Raw genomic sequence first — 14559 nt, 5'->3', positions numbered from 1 at the left:
AAAAGTAGTCATTCTTAAGATGATAAAAAGTTAAAGATCCCCTTAAGACATGTTTGGTTGAGCTGAGACTTTTCCAAAAACTATTTTTAAAAGTTGTTGTAAAAGTACTTTTAAATTAATTTTTGGTATGGATGAAATGTATACTGTATGTAATACCCTTCAAAACATCATCCCTTAGAAACTAAAAAAGCTCCTCTAGATTAGCTTCTGACTTCCAATAATAATGACATCTTTTGCCAGCTTTTACTTCTGAGAAGTTATTTCCCGAAATTAGTTTAGCTTTTTACTTCTGAGTAACAAAAGCTAGCAGAATGTTAACTAAAAATAGCCTTAAACTCTTGTCGGACTGAAAGAACTCAAAGAAACGGTTTGGGTCCATAGACATAGCCCGGCCACCGGCCACCCTGGAGCCCCTGAGCCATGCAAGAGTCCACGTGAGAGCCACAACCGCCAGTAAAAGCCCCACTCCAACTCCCCAAGTTTGCCGCTTTCTTGCCTGTTGAGATGCACTAATCAATTTTGGACACTCCTACATGCTCAGACGAAAACAAAATTGAACTCAAATGCCAGATCACCCTTTACATTACTAGTTTGTGGTGCTCCTGTAGGTGGCACCTACCACCTCCTATTTTCCTAATCTTTGTCCAACTCACATCTGGGGCGAATGCGACACGACAAAAACATTTCACCAGATGGTGCATCACGCCCTCTTATTAATACAAGTGGTGACGCTTTGGACAAAGAAAAAGCTCCCCGTTCATATTGAAAAATGTAGGGGAAAGAAGCAGCAACAGCCCATGAAGAAATCATAAAGAGAACCAGGGGTGCAGGCATCTTATTACGGCATCTCTTTGTCTCTTCGTTGGAGCCTTGGAAAAGCTTCTTCTTCCCCCACCTCTACTGCTTCTTCTATCTATCCATCCACTGCCACCATATATATTATCCTCTTGAGCGACCGATGGAAAAGCAGGCATCTGTTTTGTCAGGCTTCTTGCCAAGTAGTGCTCCATCCAACTAAAGGTATGCATCAAAGGTTCTAGCTTATCTCTCTTGTTCATGCCCCTAATTCATATGTTATTGGATACACATCTTTGTTTATACCCCCTCAAAAACATATTTGTTTATGAGAACTAAAGCCTCTTGATTTGTTACGAATATCCATACCTGAAGGACCTTGTGATCCAAGAGGTGTGTTTTTTTTTTTTTGTTCTTCTTCAGGTTTGGAGAACATCAAAACAATAGAGAATAGAACTGAAATGGGCCATAAGAAGAGCAATCATCACAAAGGAAGAGGTGAAGCAGCTGATGAGAAGGACTACCTGTTCCTGGCTCGCTGCCCTTGCTACGTGCTCGGCTCTGTCATTAGAGGGATTGGGAGGTGCCTCTTTGTGGCTTGCTACCCCGTGATACAATGTTGCAGACTTGACGAGTGCAGGCACCACCACACCAGCCACCTCAGCCACTTCAGATGATACATCCACACATCCATGAAGTACCTCTATTACTTGATCATCAGTCTTTCCCCTTTCTTTTTCACCACAAGTAGGGTCAGCAATCAATCATGCCAACTTCTAAAGAAGAATTGTTCATATCTTATACGAGTATGTGGTGTTCTTCATCTTTTTCCAGTAGTCTTCAGTAGAGAAGAAAGACCTGCCTGCATTACCTCAGCAGATGATAGAAGAGTAAAGGTGAAGAAAATTGCATGCTAAACGGCTATTGGTCTCTTGAAAGTTATTCATAAAGTGGTTGGTGCCAGTGTTTTCTGATTGTTTTTCTCAAGTGGCTCAGAGAAAAATAATTTCTTCCAATTGAGCCTTTAGGCGTCCCCTTATTTTTTCCCCATTTCTGATTTTTTTTTTTCAAGTTTCTCTCTTGATGCTCTTGATGGATTTGCATAGGTGCCTAGATTGTGGTGACATTATTATAAACTCGCAAATAGATTAGCTATAATCGTTTTTTAGCTCATAAACATATGTCCTAGTCAACAAAAGAAGCGTTCATGTCTTGTGCAGTTGGCCGGTTCATAGTTAAGTAGGTGAGGGCGTCACGCAACAGAAGAGATGAATCATTACTTTGATATGAGCTTCCTTAAATAATCTAGTTGCTTACAGGTATGCATTTGTGTTAAGCTGTTATTGGACTGCTAATTGGGCATTAATGACCTGCATAGCCTAATCAAAATCATGAGAATATTGATTCATTCATAGATGATCAGTACAGCAGAGGCATGCTCATCAAGTCATCAGTATAACGAAATGGAAATGAGTGAAGTCAATTTCTGCCTTTAATTCTTCAGAGCCTTGCGGATGGTTGTTATAAATTGACATATCCTTATACTTCATCCTCTACAACAGAAAATTTGAAACATTTCTTTCCAAAAATAGAGAAAATCGAGCAGCTATTATGTTTGGATCAACCAAGGAAGCCACTCATTGGTTGTCATTTGCCTGATGTCTACCTTGATGTGTATATCTGCGCCTATTATTTGGGCAAGCTTTCAGTGACCTTCTTGCAAGGTAATGTGCTCTTTGGATGCTTGCAAACAGTCCACATCACTATTATGTGTCCCATTTTCTATTTTGTCAGTTATGCCATGTCACTGTTAAAAACTTGACTAATAAATACTATTTCTGAAAAACTGTATCCTCTGCAAAACCAGAGAGAAAAATTTAGTCTCAACACTGCAGTTAGAATTTAATTTAGATTACAGATTATAATCATTGCCCTCCACAGTAGCATAAATGATGCTTGAGGAAGGTACACTGCAGTCATATGTAAATTTGAGCGATGGAACTAACAGAAAAGAAAGAGCGATGGAACTAACAGAAAAGAAAGAGCGATGGATTCCCGTTCTTGCCTCCGGTCGCCATATCAATTGAACAAGAAAGTCCAGAATTAAGTATTTGCATCAAATATTGCAGAATATACTGTATTTTATAAACCATATCATGTCTTCATCAACAATTAACAAAAACATAAATCCCAACAGGAATGTATACCGACGTTGGTAGCCGGTAGGTCAACGACGGTCATGGCAGCCTCCGCAGCAACAGTAATGGTATATAGTAAAGCTTGGGAAGCAATAGGAGCACCAATTCAATGGCAGCACTGGCGGAGCCCAGGCCAAACTAGGCTCCGGCCCCCTTAGCTCAGTAATTTTTTTGTGAAGCGGAGCCCAAACTTGCTATGCATCGATCCAGCTTACCGCGTATTGACCCAACTTGCTATGTTTCAAGCGTAAACTTGCAGAGCAGAGCTCAGCTGCAAGTTGCTACGCATCCACTAGACTGCATCACGGCTCTGCGTTGCTACTGTAGCAGTTGGCCCCCTTCCATTTGGCCCCACGCTCTCCCACTGAATGGCAGCAATCTGCTCATGGAGTCATCATTTACGATCATGGCAGTCATGATCATGATCTTGAGATGCCATCTTGCAATATTTTTAGTTATTTGAGCAATTGCGCAACAAAATGTGATGCAGTTCGTGCGGTCATGGTTGTGTGCATCTTTGATGCCTTATTGGTGCACCAGGAGTGTAAAAAAAAGTTTGAGGTCGTTGACGCAAATCGGGAATGTTAGAGCCAAGCTCTCTCGAGTTAGTTTTGTGATGCCTCAAACTTTAGACAGGAATATCTATTTACTTTGCTATTGCCAAACACTATGTTGAAGTATATTGTCCATCTTATTTTGGCAGAGTTTTTGGGTGAATTGATCGGTGCATGAAATTAAAAGATTATAATGGAGCACATAACATGAGTTCGAGACTGTCTTATGTAATTTCAATAATTGCCATCCCACTTCTAGTCCACGCTATGTGAGTGTTGTTGAAGTAACTAGAACTTTTGGCTGCACCGGTAGGTGCGTGGAACTCGATACACGGTACCTCATTGATGGTTAGTAGCCGGAGTAGAACAAGTGTGAAGGAGCTTGCAGGGTACATGAGCATTGTGAAGACACTGAAAGCTACAGATGCGAACGTTTATTTGCTTTGCCCTGGTCACAGCACAACTTTACAAAGTGAAATGAGAAAGCATAACCTGGATAGACCTAGAAGCAGAGTACACACATCATGCAGTCTCAACTACTCGAGTTACTCGTCACTCTGTTTAAATCTCTTGCAGCCTCTGCATGGATACATGATACGCACAGAGGAAACAAGCAGTAGTCCGTTTCGTGCCTAAGGCTCTGGTTTCATTCCTCGGGTGCCTGCTTCTCCTCGAAGGTCTTCTTGATCCAATCGAACGGCTGCGCACAACCAAAAAAAAAAAAAACGGTTGATATTTGCAGCCCCAAACACTATCGATCACCATGAAGCAAAGCAAAGCAGATCGTCAACTCTCTTTGCATCGTCCGGAACGAAACTCGAGTGCTGTATCTAGCTTTCGAGGTAGCACGAGGCAGTCAGGCGTGGACTCACTCACCTGGACGAGCCAGATGGCCGTGGCGAGGCCAGCAACGGTCCAGCCGGCGACGGCTGCGATGTCGGTGCCCTGCGGCCGGCGGTGCGGCGGCAGGGACTTGAACAGACGGAAGGTGGACGCGATGTGGGTGGGTTGCATCGCTGCAGACGAGACGACGCGATGTGGTTGGGTTGCAACAGAAGAGCTCACAGGCGGTCAGACGCACGACAGCACCGATGTGCATTACATTCGAGTTCAGCTGCGACTTACGAGCCCTCTTTCAGATTGGAAGTCAGAAACCTGTCGTCGCTTCCAGAGGCATCTCGCCGTGCAAATAAGATGCTGGTTTCAGGGGTGTTCCTTTTCATACCTGAAGCTCTCTAGATTAAGCACGGCATCTCCGGGGGACCTGCGGACCTGCCACTACGCAACCAAACCGACGGAGATAGCACGCAGCGTACCTGCACAAAGTGATCTCCGCCGTCCATTCTCGTTATCGAGGGAACTGACTGATTCAGTAAATACACCATCTCCAATATTACCACACGATGTCACAAACTATACCTTTCAATTGAAGATCACAGTTTCATCTAAGGAAAAATAGACACGGGTTAAATACAAGCAGCAATATTTCATTCTCGAAAGTCAAAACTGACCTGGAAGAAACCATAGGATCAGAGGCTACCTGAATGATATCACGAGGCATTGCAACCACAAGACAACTACTTACGAGCAAAGCTTGAGTGTGTCTTTTCGGTATTGTCCCCAATGATATCCAAACAGATGAAAACAGAGTTTCAGGGAACATCTATTTTGCTCCGCACAGCATTGAACGTACTGTTGCGGCTGAGTCAGTACAGTGACAATTTACAACTAGATGGCTCAAACATCACTCAGGCTTCCAAACAAACAGTAAGATCAGAAAAGATCATGATGTTGTGCTGTAGCTTAAGTCTATGTGGGAAACCAAGCAGGCCAGACCAAAGTAGCGAAGGAAAAGCACTGCTAATCCAAAGGTATCCACCTCACTTAGTGGATAACCGGAAAAATTTCAGTCGTGCAGTTTAGGTTAGATTGAGTTGGGCAACTGTTTGGCCTCCACTGCATGGTGAGCTTCAAGCCTTTTTGGAGTCCTGCCCTTATCAGGCCCACCAATGACTCCCAATGTCTCAAACTGCCGTTGCCGAGCCCTGGCCCTTTCCTTTTCCTCCTCAGATTTCGTCGCAAAGCAATATGGGCAAGAGACACCATACTCCCATTCAGGAGATTCCATGTCTTCATCGCTAACTGGTTGCTTACATCCGTAACAAAGTTTGTGGGTGCCTTGGGCCAATCCATGCTCCACTGAAACACGCTTGTCAAACACAAAGCATTCACCCTCCCACAAACTTTCAGCTTTTGAGATTTCCTCCAGATATTTTAATATCCCACCCTCCAAATGATAAACCTGACACGCAAAGGTTAAGGTTATGAAACCTACAAGTAGAATAACAACTAAAAGGCATCCTGACATCTCAAGGAAAACTAAAGAACTTAAAGAATATACGTGGACGAAGGTTAATACACTGAAAATCTTTCCTGTGAAAAGAGTTTAAGGTACACCAATTACCCCTTAAGGGGTACAAGTTTCATTGGATCTGGGCCTTCAATTGTCTAAGGTTAGTTTAGGAATATAATTGTTAACCTGCTATAGCAGCTTAGTGGGTCACATCTAGAAAGCTAATACCTCAAATTACTCGACTAATGCTACTTTAGGGTGAATGCTACATATGCCAAACATGAAATAAGACCTCGCCTGGACAAACAGGCTCTAGTATTTCATGATTATTCAATAAACTGATCATGCTGATTTAACATTTGTTTCATTATCTATTATGCATTAAGTCACTGTTACCCTTGAAAAGTAATAATGTTGACTTATGACCTCCTACATGATAACAGAAATATCAACCACTGGATCTTTCCAAATGTATGGAACTGAAAAATGCTCAAATGTAAGGAATCATCTAAGGAGCATAGAAAAGAGAAGATTGAACTGTACACAAACTGCAAGAATCGAACTGAAGGACGCAATTAACAGTGGCATAGCAATATATAATGCAGTCTACATTAGTATGTATGTACATGTGAAGAGAAGATTGAACAGTAGCATCATGGTAATGAAATTCAGTAATAACAACGCAAAACATAGAATAGCCTTTTGGTTTACCTCTTTAAAGCCCTTACTGAGGAGAAAGCTTGATGCCTTCTCACATCTGATACCACCAGTGCAGTACATAGCAACTCGTGGTAGCTGTTTGGATTTGCTGGCATTGAGGTCTTCTGCTGGTCTGTCAGTTCCACTATCATTATTTACCCCCGACTCCTGGGTGTCAGATTCAGCCAATTGGAATTGGTCGTCAACCCAAGTAGGAAACTCTCTGAATGAGTTTGTACATGGATCAACAGCTCTCTTAAATTTTCCTATGCGTATCTCATACATGTTACGCACATCAATGACAACCTGCCACATGAATAGTGTAAATAATTCGCACACAATGGAACAAAAGTTCTACAATGCAAAGATTGCACAAAGATATATACGGTGATGGGACAAAGGAAAAACTGAGATGGATGAAACACTCACGGTGTCTGGATTGCTTATCAATGCATTCCAGTCTTTTGGCTTAACATATTTTCCAACCATTTTAGTTGGCATCACACCTGGGTCTCCAAAAGTCACTATCTGCCAAATGGTCAAGAAAGCAGACTAAGCTGAACTGTTGCATCATTAAATATCGGGTCACTTTACTAAGCCAGCCAATAAGAACTATGTAGGCAAAACTAACCTCCTTTTTCAATTTAACACGGACGTGATCCCATCGGAATGGCGCATCTTCCCCAGCACCAACAGGAGAGTGATTGTTATGTCCATGATGTATGGCCTCATCCTCTGTAGTAACAGGTGACTGGATCATTCTCAAACCTTTTAAGCGGTTATCTTCTTGAATAAAGTTTAAGACTTTCTCCACAGCAACCGGGGTTCCACATATACTACCATTGATTCCCTCTGGTGCAAGGATAATGCCACCTGAAACACGCTGAGCAGAATCAGTCAACAAACCATGTGAGCCCAATTTCACATAAACTAAAATATATAAGGTGCAGTGGTCGGTATATGAACGCCACAAGTCGGTAATCACAATGTTTTCATCAACCACAGAATATTTCAAAATTGCTTATGGTTTAGGTTTTGGGAGCAGAGAATAGAAGTGGCGAGAGGTTAGGCCATGGAGCGGCCAGTATGGATGGGCGAGAGAGAGAGAGAGAGAGAGAGAGAGAAGAAGAAGAAGAAGAAGAAGAAGAAGAAGAAGAAGAATATCTAAAAGACAGAAAGTATACAAATCACTTAGCTAACTGAACAGACTTAGACCTTAATCTACGTAGGCAAGAAACTTGGCTAGCAGTGGGCTCTACCCATGCAACAACCATATCTGTGCCCTAGTATGGGCACCTAGCCCTACGACCATACTTAAGCCTCACCATAACATCTCCCCCATTTTTCTATAAACTGCTTGCCCATGCAAGAACTAAGTGACAAGCTCCCATGCGGCTTCATAAGTTGGCTGACCATGCCAATGAATGATAACATGCTAAACACCCCTGATCAAACGCCCCCCCAACAGCACGAAGTGATTGGGTCAAGACACAACCAAAGAGTTGTTAGGGCAGCGATGGAGGCTCGTCGGGAGGAACTAATTGTGATGCATTAAACACCCCAACATGAAAAACATTTTGAATTCATGAACCTGCTGGAGGAAGCTCAAGACAGCACACAAAATCTCCAACATGAGCCAAGACACATAGCCCATAGAAGCTGGGTGCGAGCTTGCCCTTGGCTATGTCGCAGCCGGCACCCCTCCGACAGTTACTGTGCAGCGTCCGAAAAGCTGAAGCGCGGGAGTTGAACGACGATGGCACGAGCCTAAGTGTCGCGTGTGTGTGTCATTGGATTCCAGACGATGTGGGTCAGTATGTCAGGGAGTGGATGTGTGGACCCAGGACGGCCATGTGCCAGTGTGCTCACATAAACACCTGTAACGAACTCTGTCTTGTCATCGAAGAAAGAAACATCCTCCGTCCAACCTCTTCTTCTCTTCTCGAACCTTCTCTTCCATTGCTCCGGCGATCTTCTCCCTCGCCAGTGTTACAAGTCGGAACGGAGGCAGCGGGCCGCAAAGATGCAAACACACCCAATCACCAATCCCAAAGCTTTACTTCTTGGTGATTATTGCCATAGTAATGTTGTGCACTCTCGTGTGAGAGGTGGTGGTGTTCCCACATGGCTGTCTAGAACTCATCATGCTCTTGGGTCACTGCACTGTCGGGGCGAATAGAGGAGGGACAGGCCGGGGGCGGGGGGGGGGGGGGGCGGCTAGCCAACCCCGAATGATGATTTTTCATAGGATCAGTGACCAAACTAATCTATATGCATTACTTGCGTATGAGAAGCCCCCATGAAATTTTCTAGTAAACCCAGGCACAAGAATGTGAAGCCCAACCAAGTCACAACATTTTGTTTTACCTATCAAACCAGGCAGCGGGCAAGGAGAACTCACACTAGACTAGGTCAAGTGGTTTGACTGCTTAGATTAATACACCACTGCCACTGCCCTTAGGCTGATTGCAACCACCAGCACCTTGCCATTCCACCACCATCGTCGGTAGGGAAAAATCACAAACTCACAAAAGTGCGTCTCTAGTCTCATGATTCAAGAGGCGGAACCAGAGATTGGAAGGTGGTGCAGGTGTGGTGGGTATGGGAATAGATAACACTAAGAGGAAATACCATACATAGCACTATCTGTAGACTCCGATATAGCATGGATAATGAAGAATAGCAATATGTGTTTGCTGATACAAAAGAAATCTAAATGCCTGTTAATTTATTCCAATATGACATGGATACAAAACACGTCATGTTATGATCCTAGATCATAACGGGGGTAAACATCAGCCGGGAGGATAGCCGGACGGCGTCAGCTGCTAAGGATGAGAGATTAGACTAGATGAGAGAGACTTAGAATATTAGAGGAGACTTGATTAATTCTTCTTGCTTGGTTGATTCCTCCCTAAAGCGGGGTGCGGTTGCTCTTTATATCCAGAGCTTGGTTGACTCTAAACCTACTAGAACTCGAGTCCTAAACAGACTCCATCTCGAGTCATCCCTGATTACAACTTATCTCTTTCCATCTACTGACTCTACTTCTCCTAGCCGAATTCAACTATGCTAACATATCTAATCCGACTTCTAACTTTATCTCAATCTTTCCTAAACCGAATCCAACTTGCCTATTCAACTTTCCTTTCCTAATACCGCACATAACACGTCAACATAGAGGAAACTGTGTCAATTAAATTGCATTTTACTCTAAGACTACCAAGAAGATTGTAGAAGAAAACAATCCCATTCAGAACTGAATTTGACAGCTCAGTCCCTCTCAACATAGGTTTTCATGTAATGACGAATAAAGTTCTCTTTTTTTTTTCAATGACGTGTCTTGAAAAGTTCCATAGCTGAAAAGTCTTGCCCGATGATTGCAGTTGACCCCGGTCGAGTAATGAATAATGAAAACAACATGTCATCCAATGGCTGAACAAAAGCTTGAACTTATTTAATTAGTTGTCAAATCAGCAATTGAGGACAAAACTTTGTAGTCTAGAAGGCCGCGTGTCAAGTTGGAAATGTGACAGTTGACACTCCATCTAAGCTCTTGACTACAAAATATGCAGGATAGAATTTTTCTACTAGAGTGCATATATTTGTTTGATACATAAAAAATAGTCCAATCTTTGATCCAAGGGTGCACAAGCTATGATTTTTCAGCACTGAATCAATCATTTAACCTAACCAATTGTTGATCAATTACATGTTTGAAAACATTTACATCATAATGGTGAAGTGTTGTGGTATTACCATGCTTCTTTAGAGATTTGGTTACATCAGCATACCTGAATTGCAATATACAGTCAAATAAATAAGTTTCCTTTCTAAGATAAGAAAAAACTATGGCGTAAAATCATTCCAATTTCAAGATTCAGGGAAAGAGACATACTTGAAACATATCTGGGATCTCCATCTCATGCTTCAAACAATAAAATTAGACCTGCTCTATAAGAGGATCCCAACTATTTTTTTTTAAGTCGTTAGGTAACTCCTTTGTGTTGGACACAGAATACAGTGCATTTAAAGCACGAAATTTATATTGGAGTATTTGAGACAACACAGCGGTAATCTTCATAAGAATTTCTGTCAAGTGTAGATTAACACAAAATCAAATGACATATGTATCTTAAGGGGACCTCCAACATCTCCTGGAATATTTTGAGAAAAACCTATCTTTTGCTATAGTTTATAAGACTAAAATTGTAGCAACAAACATCTCTTTTAAGTTTCTATTTTGACAAAGCTATTTAACCCCGCACCTGTATCGTGCTCACCCATTTTAAAGCTCAAGAAATGAAAGTACATGTGAGATTTAACTGGGAGTTCGATACAGGAGAAAGGTGGATAAAAAAAGGCCCCATGCAAAGATCAAGAGATATTAGCTAGAGTACTCACTACAAATCAAATAAAGGCATATGAAAGACATTTGCTAGTAAAGTTTCAATCTTACTAAGTATAGAAAATAATTGTTCAGTCTCAAAATATTCTCAGTGAGATGCTTGAGGCATCCTCAAAATTCTTATCTCATTTTATTTTATGATCATTCCACATTTGATGAAAAAAAATATGATGATTCCCGTTGTGTACTCTCAAACACTCCAACAGAAATATTTCCATAGTTTTAAATGCATTGTGTTCTTTGTAACACAATGAAGTTGATGACTTAAGAAATATAAATGGTTGGATGCTCTTCTACAACAGGTCAAATCTTTGTGTGACACATGAAATTGAGATCCTGGACACAAGTTGCAAGTACGTCATTTTTCCTGAATTGCTAAACTGGAATAATATTACATCATACTTATTTATTGTCAAAACACTGAAACCTATTGATCTTATACATATATTGCAATTCGCAAGCATATTGATTTAACGATATCTCAAAACAAGCATGATAATACCACAACACTTCACCAGGATAATTTTGATGCATTTAACATTCGAATAGATAAACAATTAGTTGAGTTAAATGATCAATTCAGTGCTAAAACAAAATAACTTCTTACACTGTGTGCACCCTTGGATCCAAGACTTGACTTCTTCAAAATGTCAAACATTTGCAGTAAACTGGAAAGATTATATTTTCTGGCAAAAAAGTTCAACTGGAGTTTCCACTAAAATATTACAATTTAATATATGCAACCATCCAGATCTACAAACTTGTAGTTACTTTCTGATTTGACAAACAGACTAGTTAAACAGATAAAGCTTATGTTAATCCAATGGTCGACAGGTTGTTGCAGTTACTCATAACATTCAGTGACAGACGCAACTAACAAGTGAGCCTTTTTAGCTAGGAAACATGTCAAGACACATCTTCGAAATAAAATGGGAGATAGCTTTATTCAGCATTTAAATGTTAGTCTTTATTAAGAATGAAGTAGCAGTGAAATTCAGTTCTAATGAAACTATTAGAAACAACAATCTGCTTGGCAATTGCGGAGGTAACTTTAAATTAATTGAAATGTTGCATGGTTTCGTGTTGCCATGCATTATCCATGACATGTTCGAGCAAATAAACAAGCATGTAGTTTTCTTTACTATTGGCATATATTGCTATACTTAGTCATCCATGCTATACTAAAGTCACAATTATTCCTTGGATTGAGTTGGTCACTTCGTGAGTAGGTCCAATACTGGATCAAAAAAGCCAAGTCTCCTCTACCTCCTCCCCCCCCCCCCCCCTTCTGGCCATGACTCCATTTGTGTAGCACTTTTTGAAACATTGCATTAGTCGAATAAATTGTATGGCAACACAAAAGAAGAACCATGCGCACTAGAGCTTGTCTAGTGTGGACCAACAAATTCCATTCCTTAAACCAAACAAGTGGGTTATGCTTGGAGTTAGGATCGAATGGCCCAGGTTTCGTCCCATCCCACAAACCCACCCAATTTACAGATGTATCTGTCACAGTTCATCACGTACAAGAACTTTATGCAGCATAAGGCTATTATAGAATTTGCTACTCTGCCTATAATACACTTACTTGGCCCTTAACTGTTAGTCGCGTCCCCCTTAAGCAGCTTAACTTCAGAAATTTCAACATTACCCGATATTTCAATTTGTGCATTCAATACATCACAGGCAACAATATCCCGACGCCAGTGAGATCTTTGTGCACTCACCAGCTCCTCGCAGAGCTCCTTGAGCGGCCGCCGGAAGGCGGCGTGGTCGGGGAAATCGGCGAACCTGTAGAACGACACCACCGCCAGAGCCGGGACTTCACCAACCACGCCTCCGGGACCCACTGCTACCGCGAAGCTCCTGCCCTGCAGCGGGAGGGGGGCGCGGGAGGCCCTGTCCTCCTCCTGCAACATGTGGCTAAGGCGGCGACGCGGGATAAGAGAGCTTGGGACGGAGGGGCTGGGGGATAGAGAGCGGACCGGGAGGAGGAGCCTGTGCGCCGCGACACTTGCGGCGGCCGTAGCGGCGCGGCGGGTGGCGGCGGCCGCGGTTTTGGAGAGGGCGGCGAGCGGTGGGGAGGGCACCATCTGGGTTTCGGGTGGGGGAGAAGCACTAAGTAGAATGGATTAACCTAATGGATGAGTTGGTGTTGTTTATTTGCCCTATTGGGCTTGGAATTTTGGGCTGGGTCCATACAGTTGATGGGTAGGTACTTACGGTTTAGCCTAAGAGGCTGGGCTCCCAGCATTTTGCAGATCCAGAAAAGATGAGTGATCGTACTTAGTATACTCTCTCCCTTTATATGCATGTTCAAAGTTTGGATCCGGTCGGATCGGGTCGGGTCGGATTTTGAAAAGTTTGATGGAAAAACTATAAGCTCAAGTCTGACCTAATAGTGGGTTTTTTCGGATCGGGCTCAGGCTTTTTTGTTATTCTCGGATTTTTTTCGAGTTTTAAGTCTATTTTTGAAGCTCAAGCCTGTCCTGAAAAAGTCGACGGGCTGAAAAGTTAAGTTCAAGTCTAGTCCTATGCACTAATCGGACCAAGCTAGATCGGGTTTTTTTTGGACCAGGTCAAGTCGAGCTTACCGAGGCGAGCTGCCCATGAGCAGGCCTATGAGAGAGAGGGGATGACCAACATCCAAAAATAGCCCAGCATTTTCCCTTCCTCAAATTTTTTAGAACCCTTTGAAAAGACAAATAGACACTAAAAAATGTACACGCCCAAACATAATATCAGCCCGTGGCCTGGATTTCCAAATAAAGGACACCACGAAGATAAAAGACCTGCAAACCAAGGAATCTAATAGAAATGTTTTAAAAGAAAAATAAAGAAAAGATGGATTAGGTTGAGCCTCGTAGTGATGGAAACAATCATAATTTCTTGAAGTAGCTTCATTTCATGCCTCATGGTTTCATAAAATATATATGATTTTCCTGATATAAATCGTGCAGGTTTCCATGAAGATCTTGTTCCACGCCCAGACTCCTACAAGAGGCAGCAGTACGGAATTTTTCGCAATGGTCAAAAGCTTGATGGAGAGCAAAACCCACCTTAGATAGCAGTAGGAATTTGTGGAATGCACCACTCCCCTTTCTAGATATCGAGAGTCCATTGATGAAAAAGGGATAAAGAATACCTAGGGAGCGAGAGTGTGGCTTGTGCATGATGCCCTTTTCATGGAAATAGAGATTTCAGGGTGGTGGGATGGAGAAAAAATGTGTGTGTAAATTTAGAATGAAAGTAAATCATCAAAGATTTTCACTTGGAAACTTCTGCCAAAAGAATGTTGTGAAAACATTTATTGGCCGAACAACTGTGTTGGCGTGGTCAACGGCGCGCAGAGCGAACTGGCCTGTAATGGCGGTGGTGGGGTGGTGGTGTTGTGGACCACAACAACATCAACGTCGGTGGTAGAGGACTGGTGTCGAGGAGTGGCTCTGGTAGGCGGCCACCAAGAGCTAGGCATGGTGCGGTCATGGCCACCACCAACTTTCTCACTCCTCCCCACCTCCACCACCCCTCTTCCCCTCCCCCGTCGCTCGC

The 14559-nt window shown here is 42.5% G+C and overlaps 1 protein-coding gene and 1 long non-coding RNA gene across 8 annotated transcripts; one reads left to right on the top strand and one right to left on the bottom strand.

The window, feature by feature from the left end:
* Positions 1 to 320: 320 nt before the first annotated feature.
* On the top strand, positions 321 to 3347 carry LOC133928680 (uncharacterized). 2 transcript variants are annotated; one of them, XR_009911492.1, is made up of 3 exons: positions 621 to 1020; positions 1219 to 2519; positions 2993 to 3347. It is a non-coding gene; the product is annotated as an uncharacterized LOC133928680 (long non-coding RNA). The 2 variants fall into 2 exon arrangements; XR_009911491.1 differs by lacking the exon at positions 2993 to 3347 and having other exon boundaries at positions 321 to 1020; positions 1219 to 1758.
* Positions 3348 to 4084: 737 nt separating this feature from the next.
* LOC133928679 (rhodanese-like domain-containing protein 7) lies at positions 4085 to 13145 on the bottom strand. 6 transcript variants are annotated; one of them, XR_009911490.1, is made up of 7 exons: positions 12659 to 13136; positions 7231 to 7472; positions 7029 to 7127; positions 6612 to 6905; positions 5088 to 5849; positions 4424 to 4992; positions 4085 to 4247 (listed from the first exon to the last, which is right to left on the bottom strand). XR_009911490.1 is itself a non-coding variant. In XM_062375121.1 (6 exons), exons 1-6 carry the CDS (start codon positions 13098 to 13100, stop codon positions 5472 to 5474), a joined length of 1380 nt encoding a protein of 459 aa, XP_062231105.1. In that variant the 5' UTR covers positions 13101 to 13145; the 3' UTR covers positions 5060 to 5471. The 6 variants fall into 6 exon arrangements, 5 of the variants coding, with proteins under 5 accessions (XP_062231105.1, XP_062231106.1, XP_062231107.1 ...); XM_062375121.1 differs by lacking the exons at positions 4085 to 4247; positions 4424 to 4992 and having other exon boundaries at positions 5060 to 5849; positions 12659 to 12917; positions 12993 to 13145; XM_062375122.1 differs by lacking the exons at positions 4085 to 4247; positions 4424 to 4992 and having other exon boundaries at positions 5060 to 5849; positions 7231 to 7334; positions 7440 to 7472.
* Between the last annotated feature and the right edge of the window lie 1414 nt (positions 13146 to 14559).

Source organism: Phragmites australis, chromosome 9 (genome assembly GCF_958298935.1).
Source record: "Phragmites australis chromosome 9, lpPhrAust1.1, whole genome shotgun sequence".
In the NCBI taxonomy this organism is placed as follows: Eukaryota; Viridiplantae; Streptophyta; class Magnoliopsida; order Poales; family Poaceae; genus Phragmites; species Phragmites australis.
The sequence above is the reverse complement of the archived record's forward strand: the minus strand, read 5'-3'. Positions and strand labels throughout refer to the sequence as shown.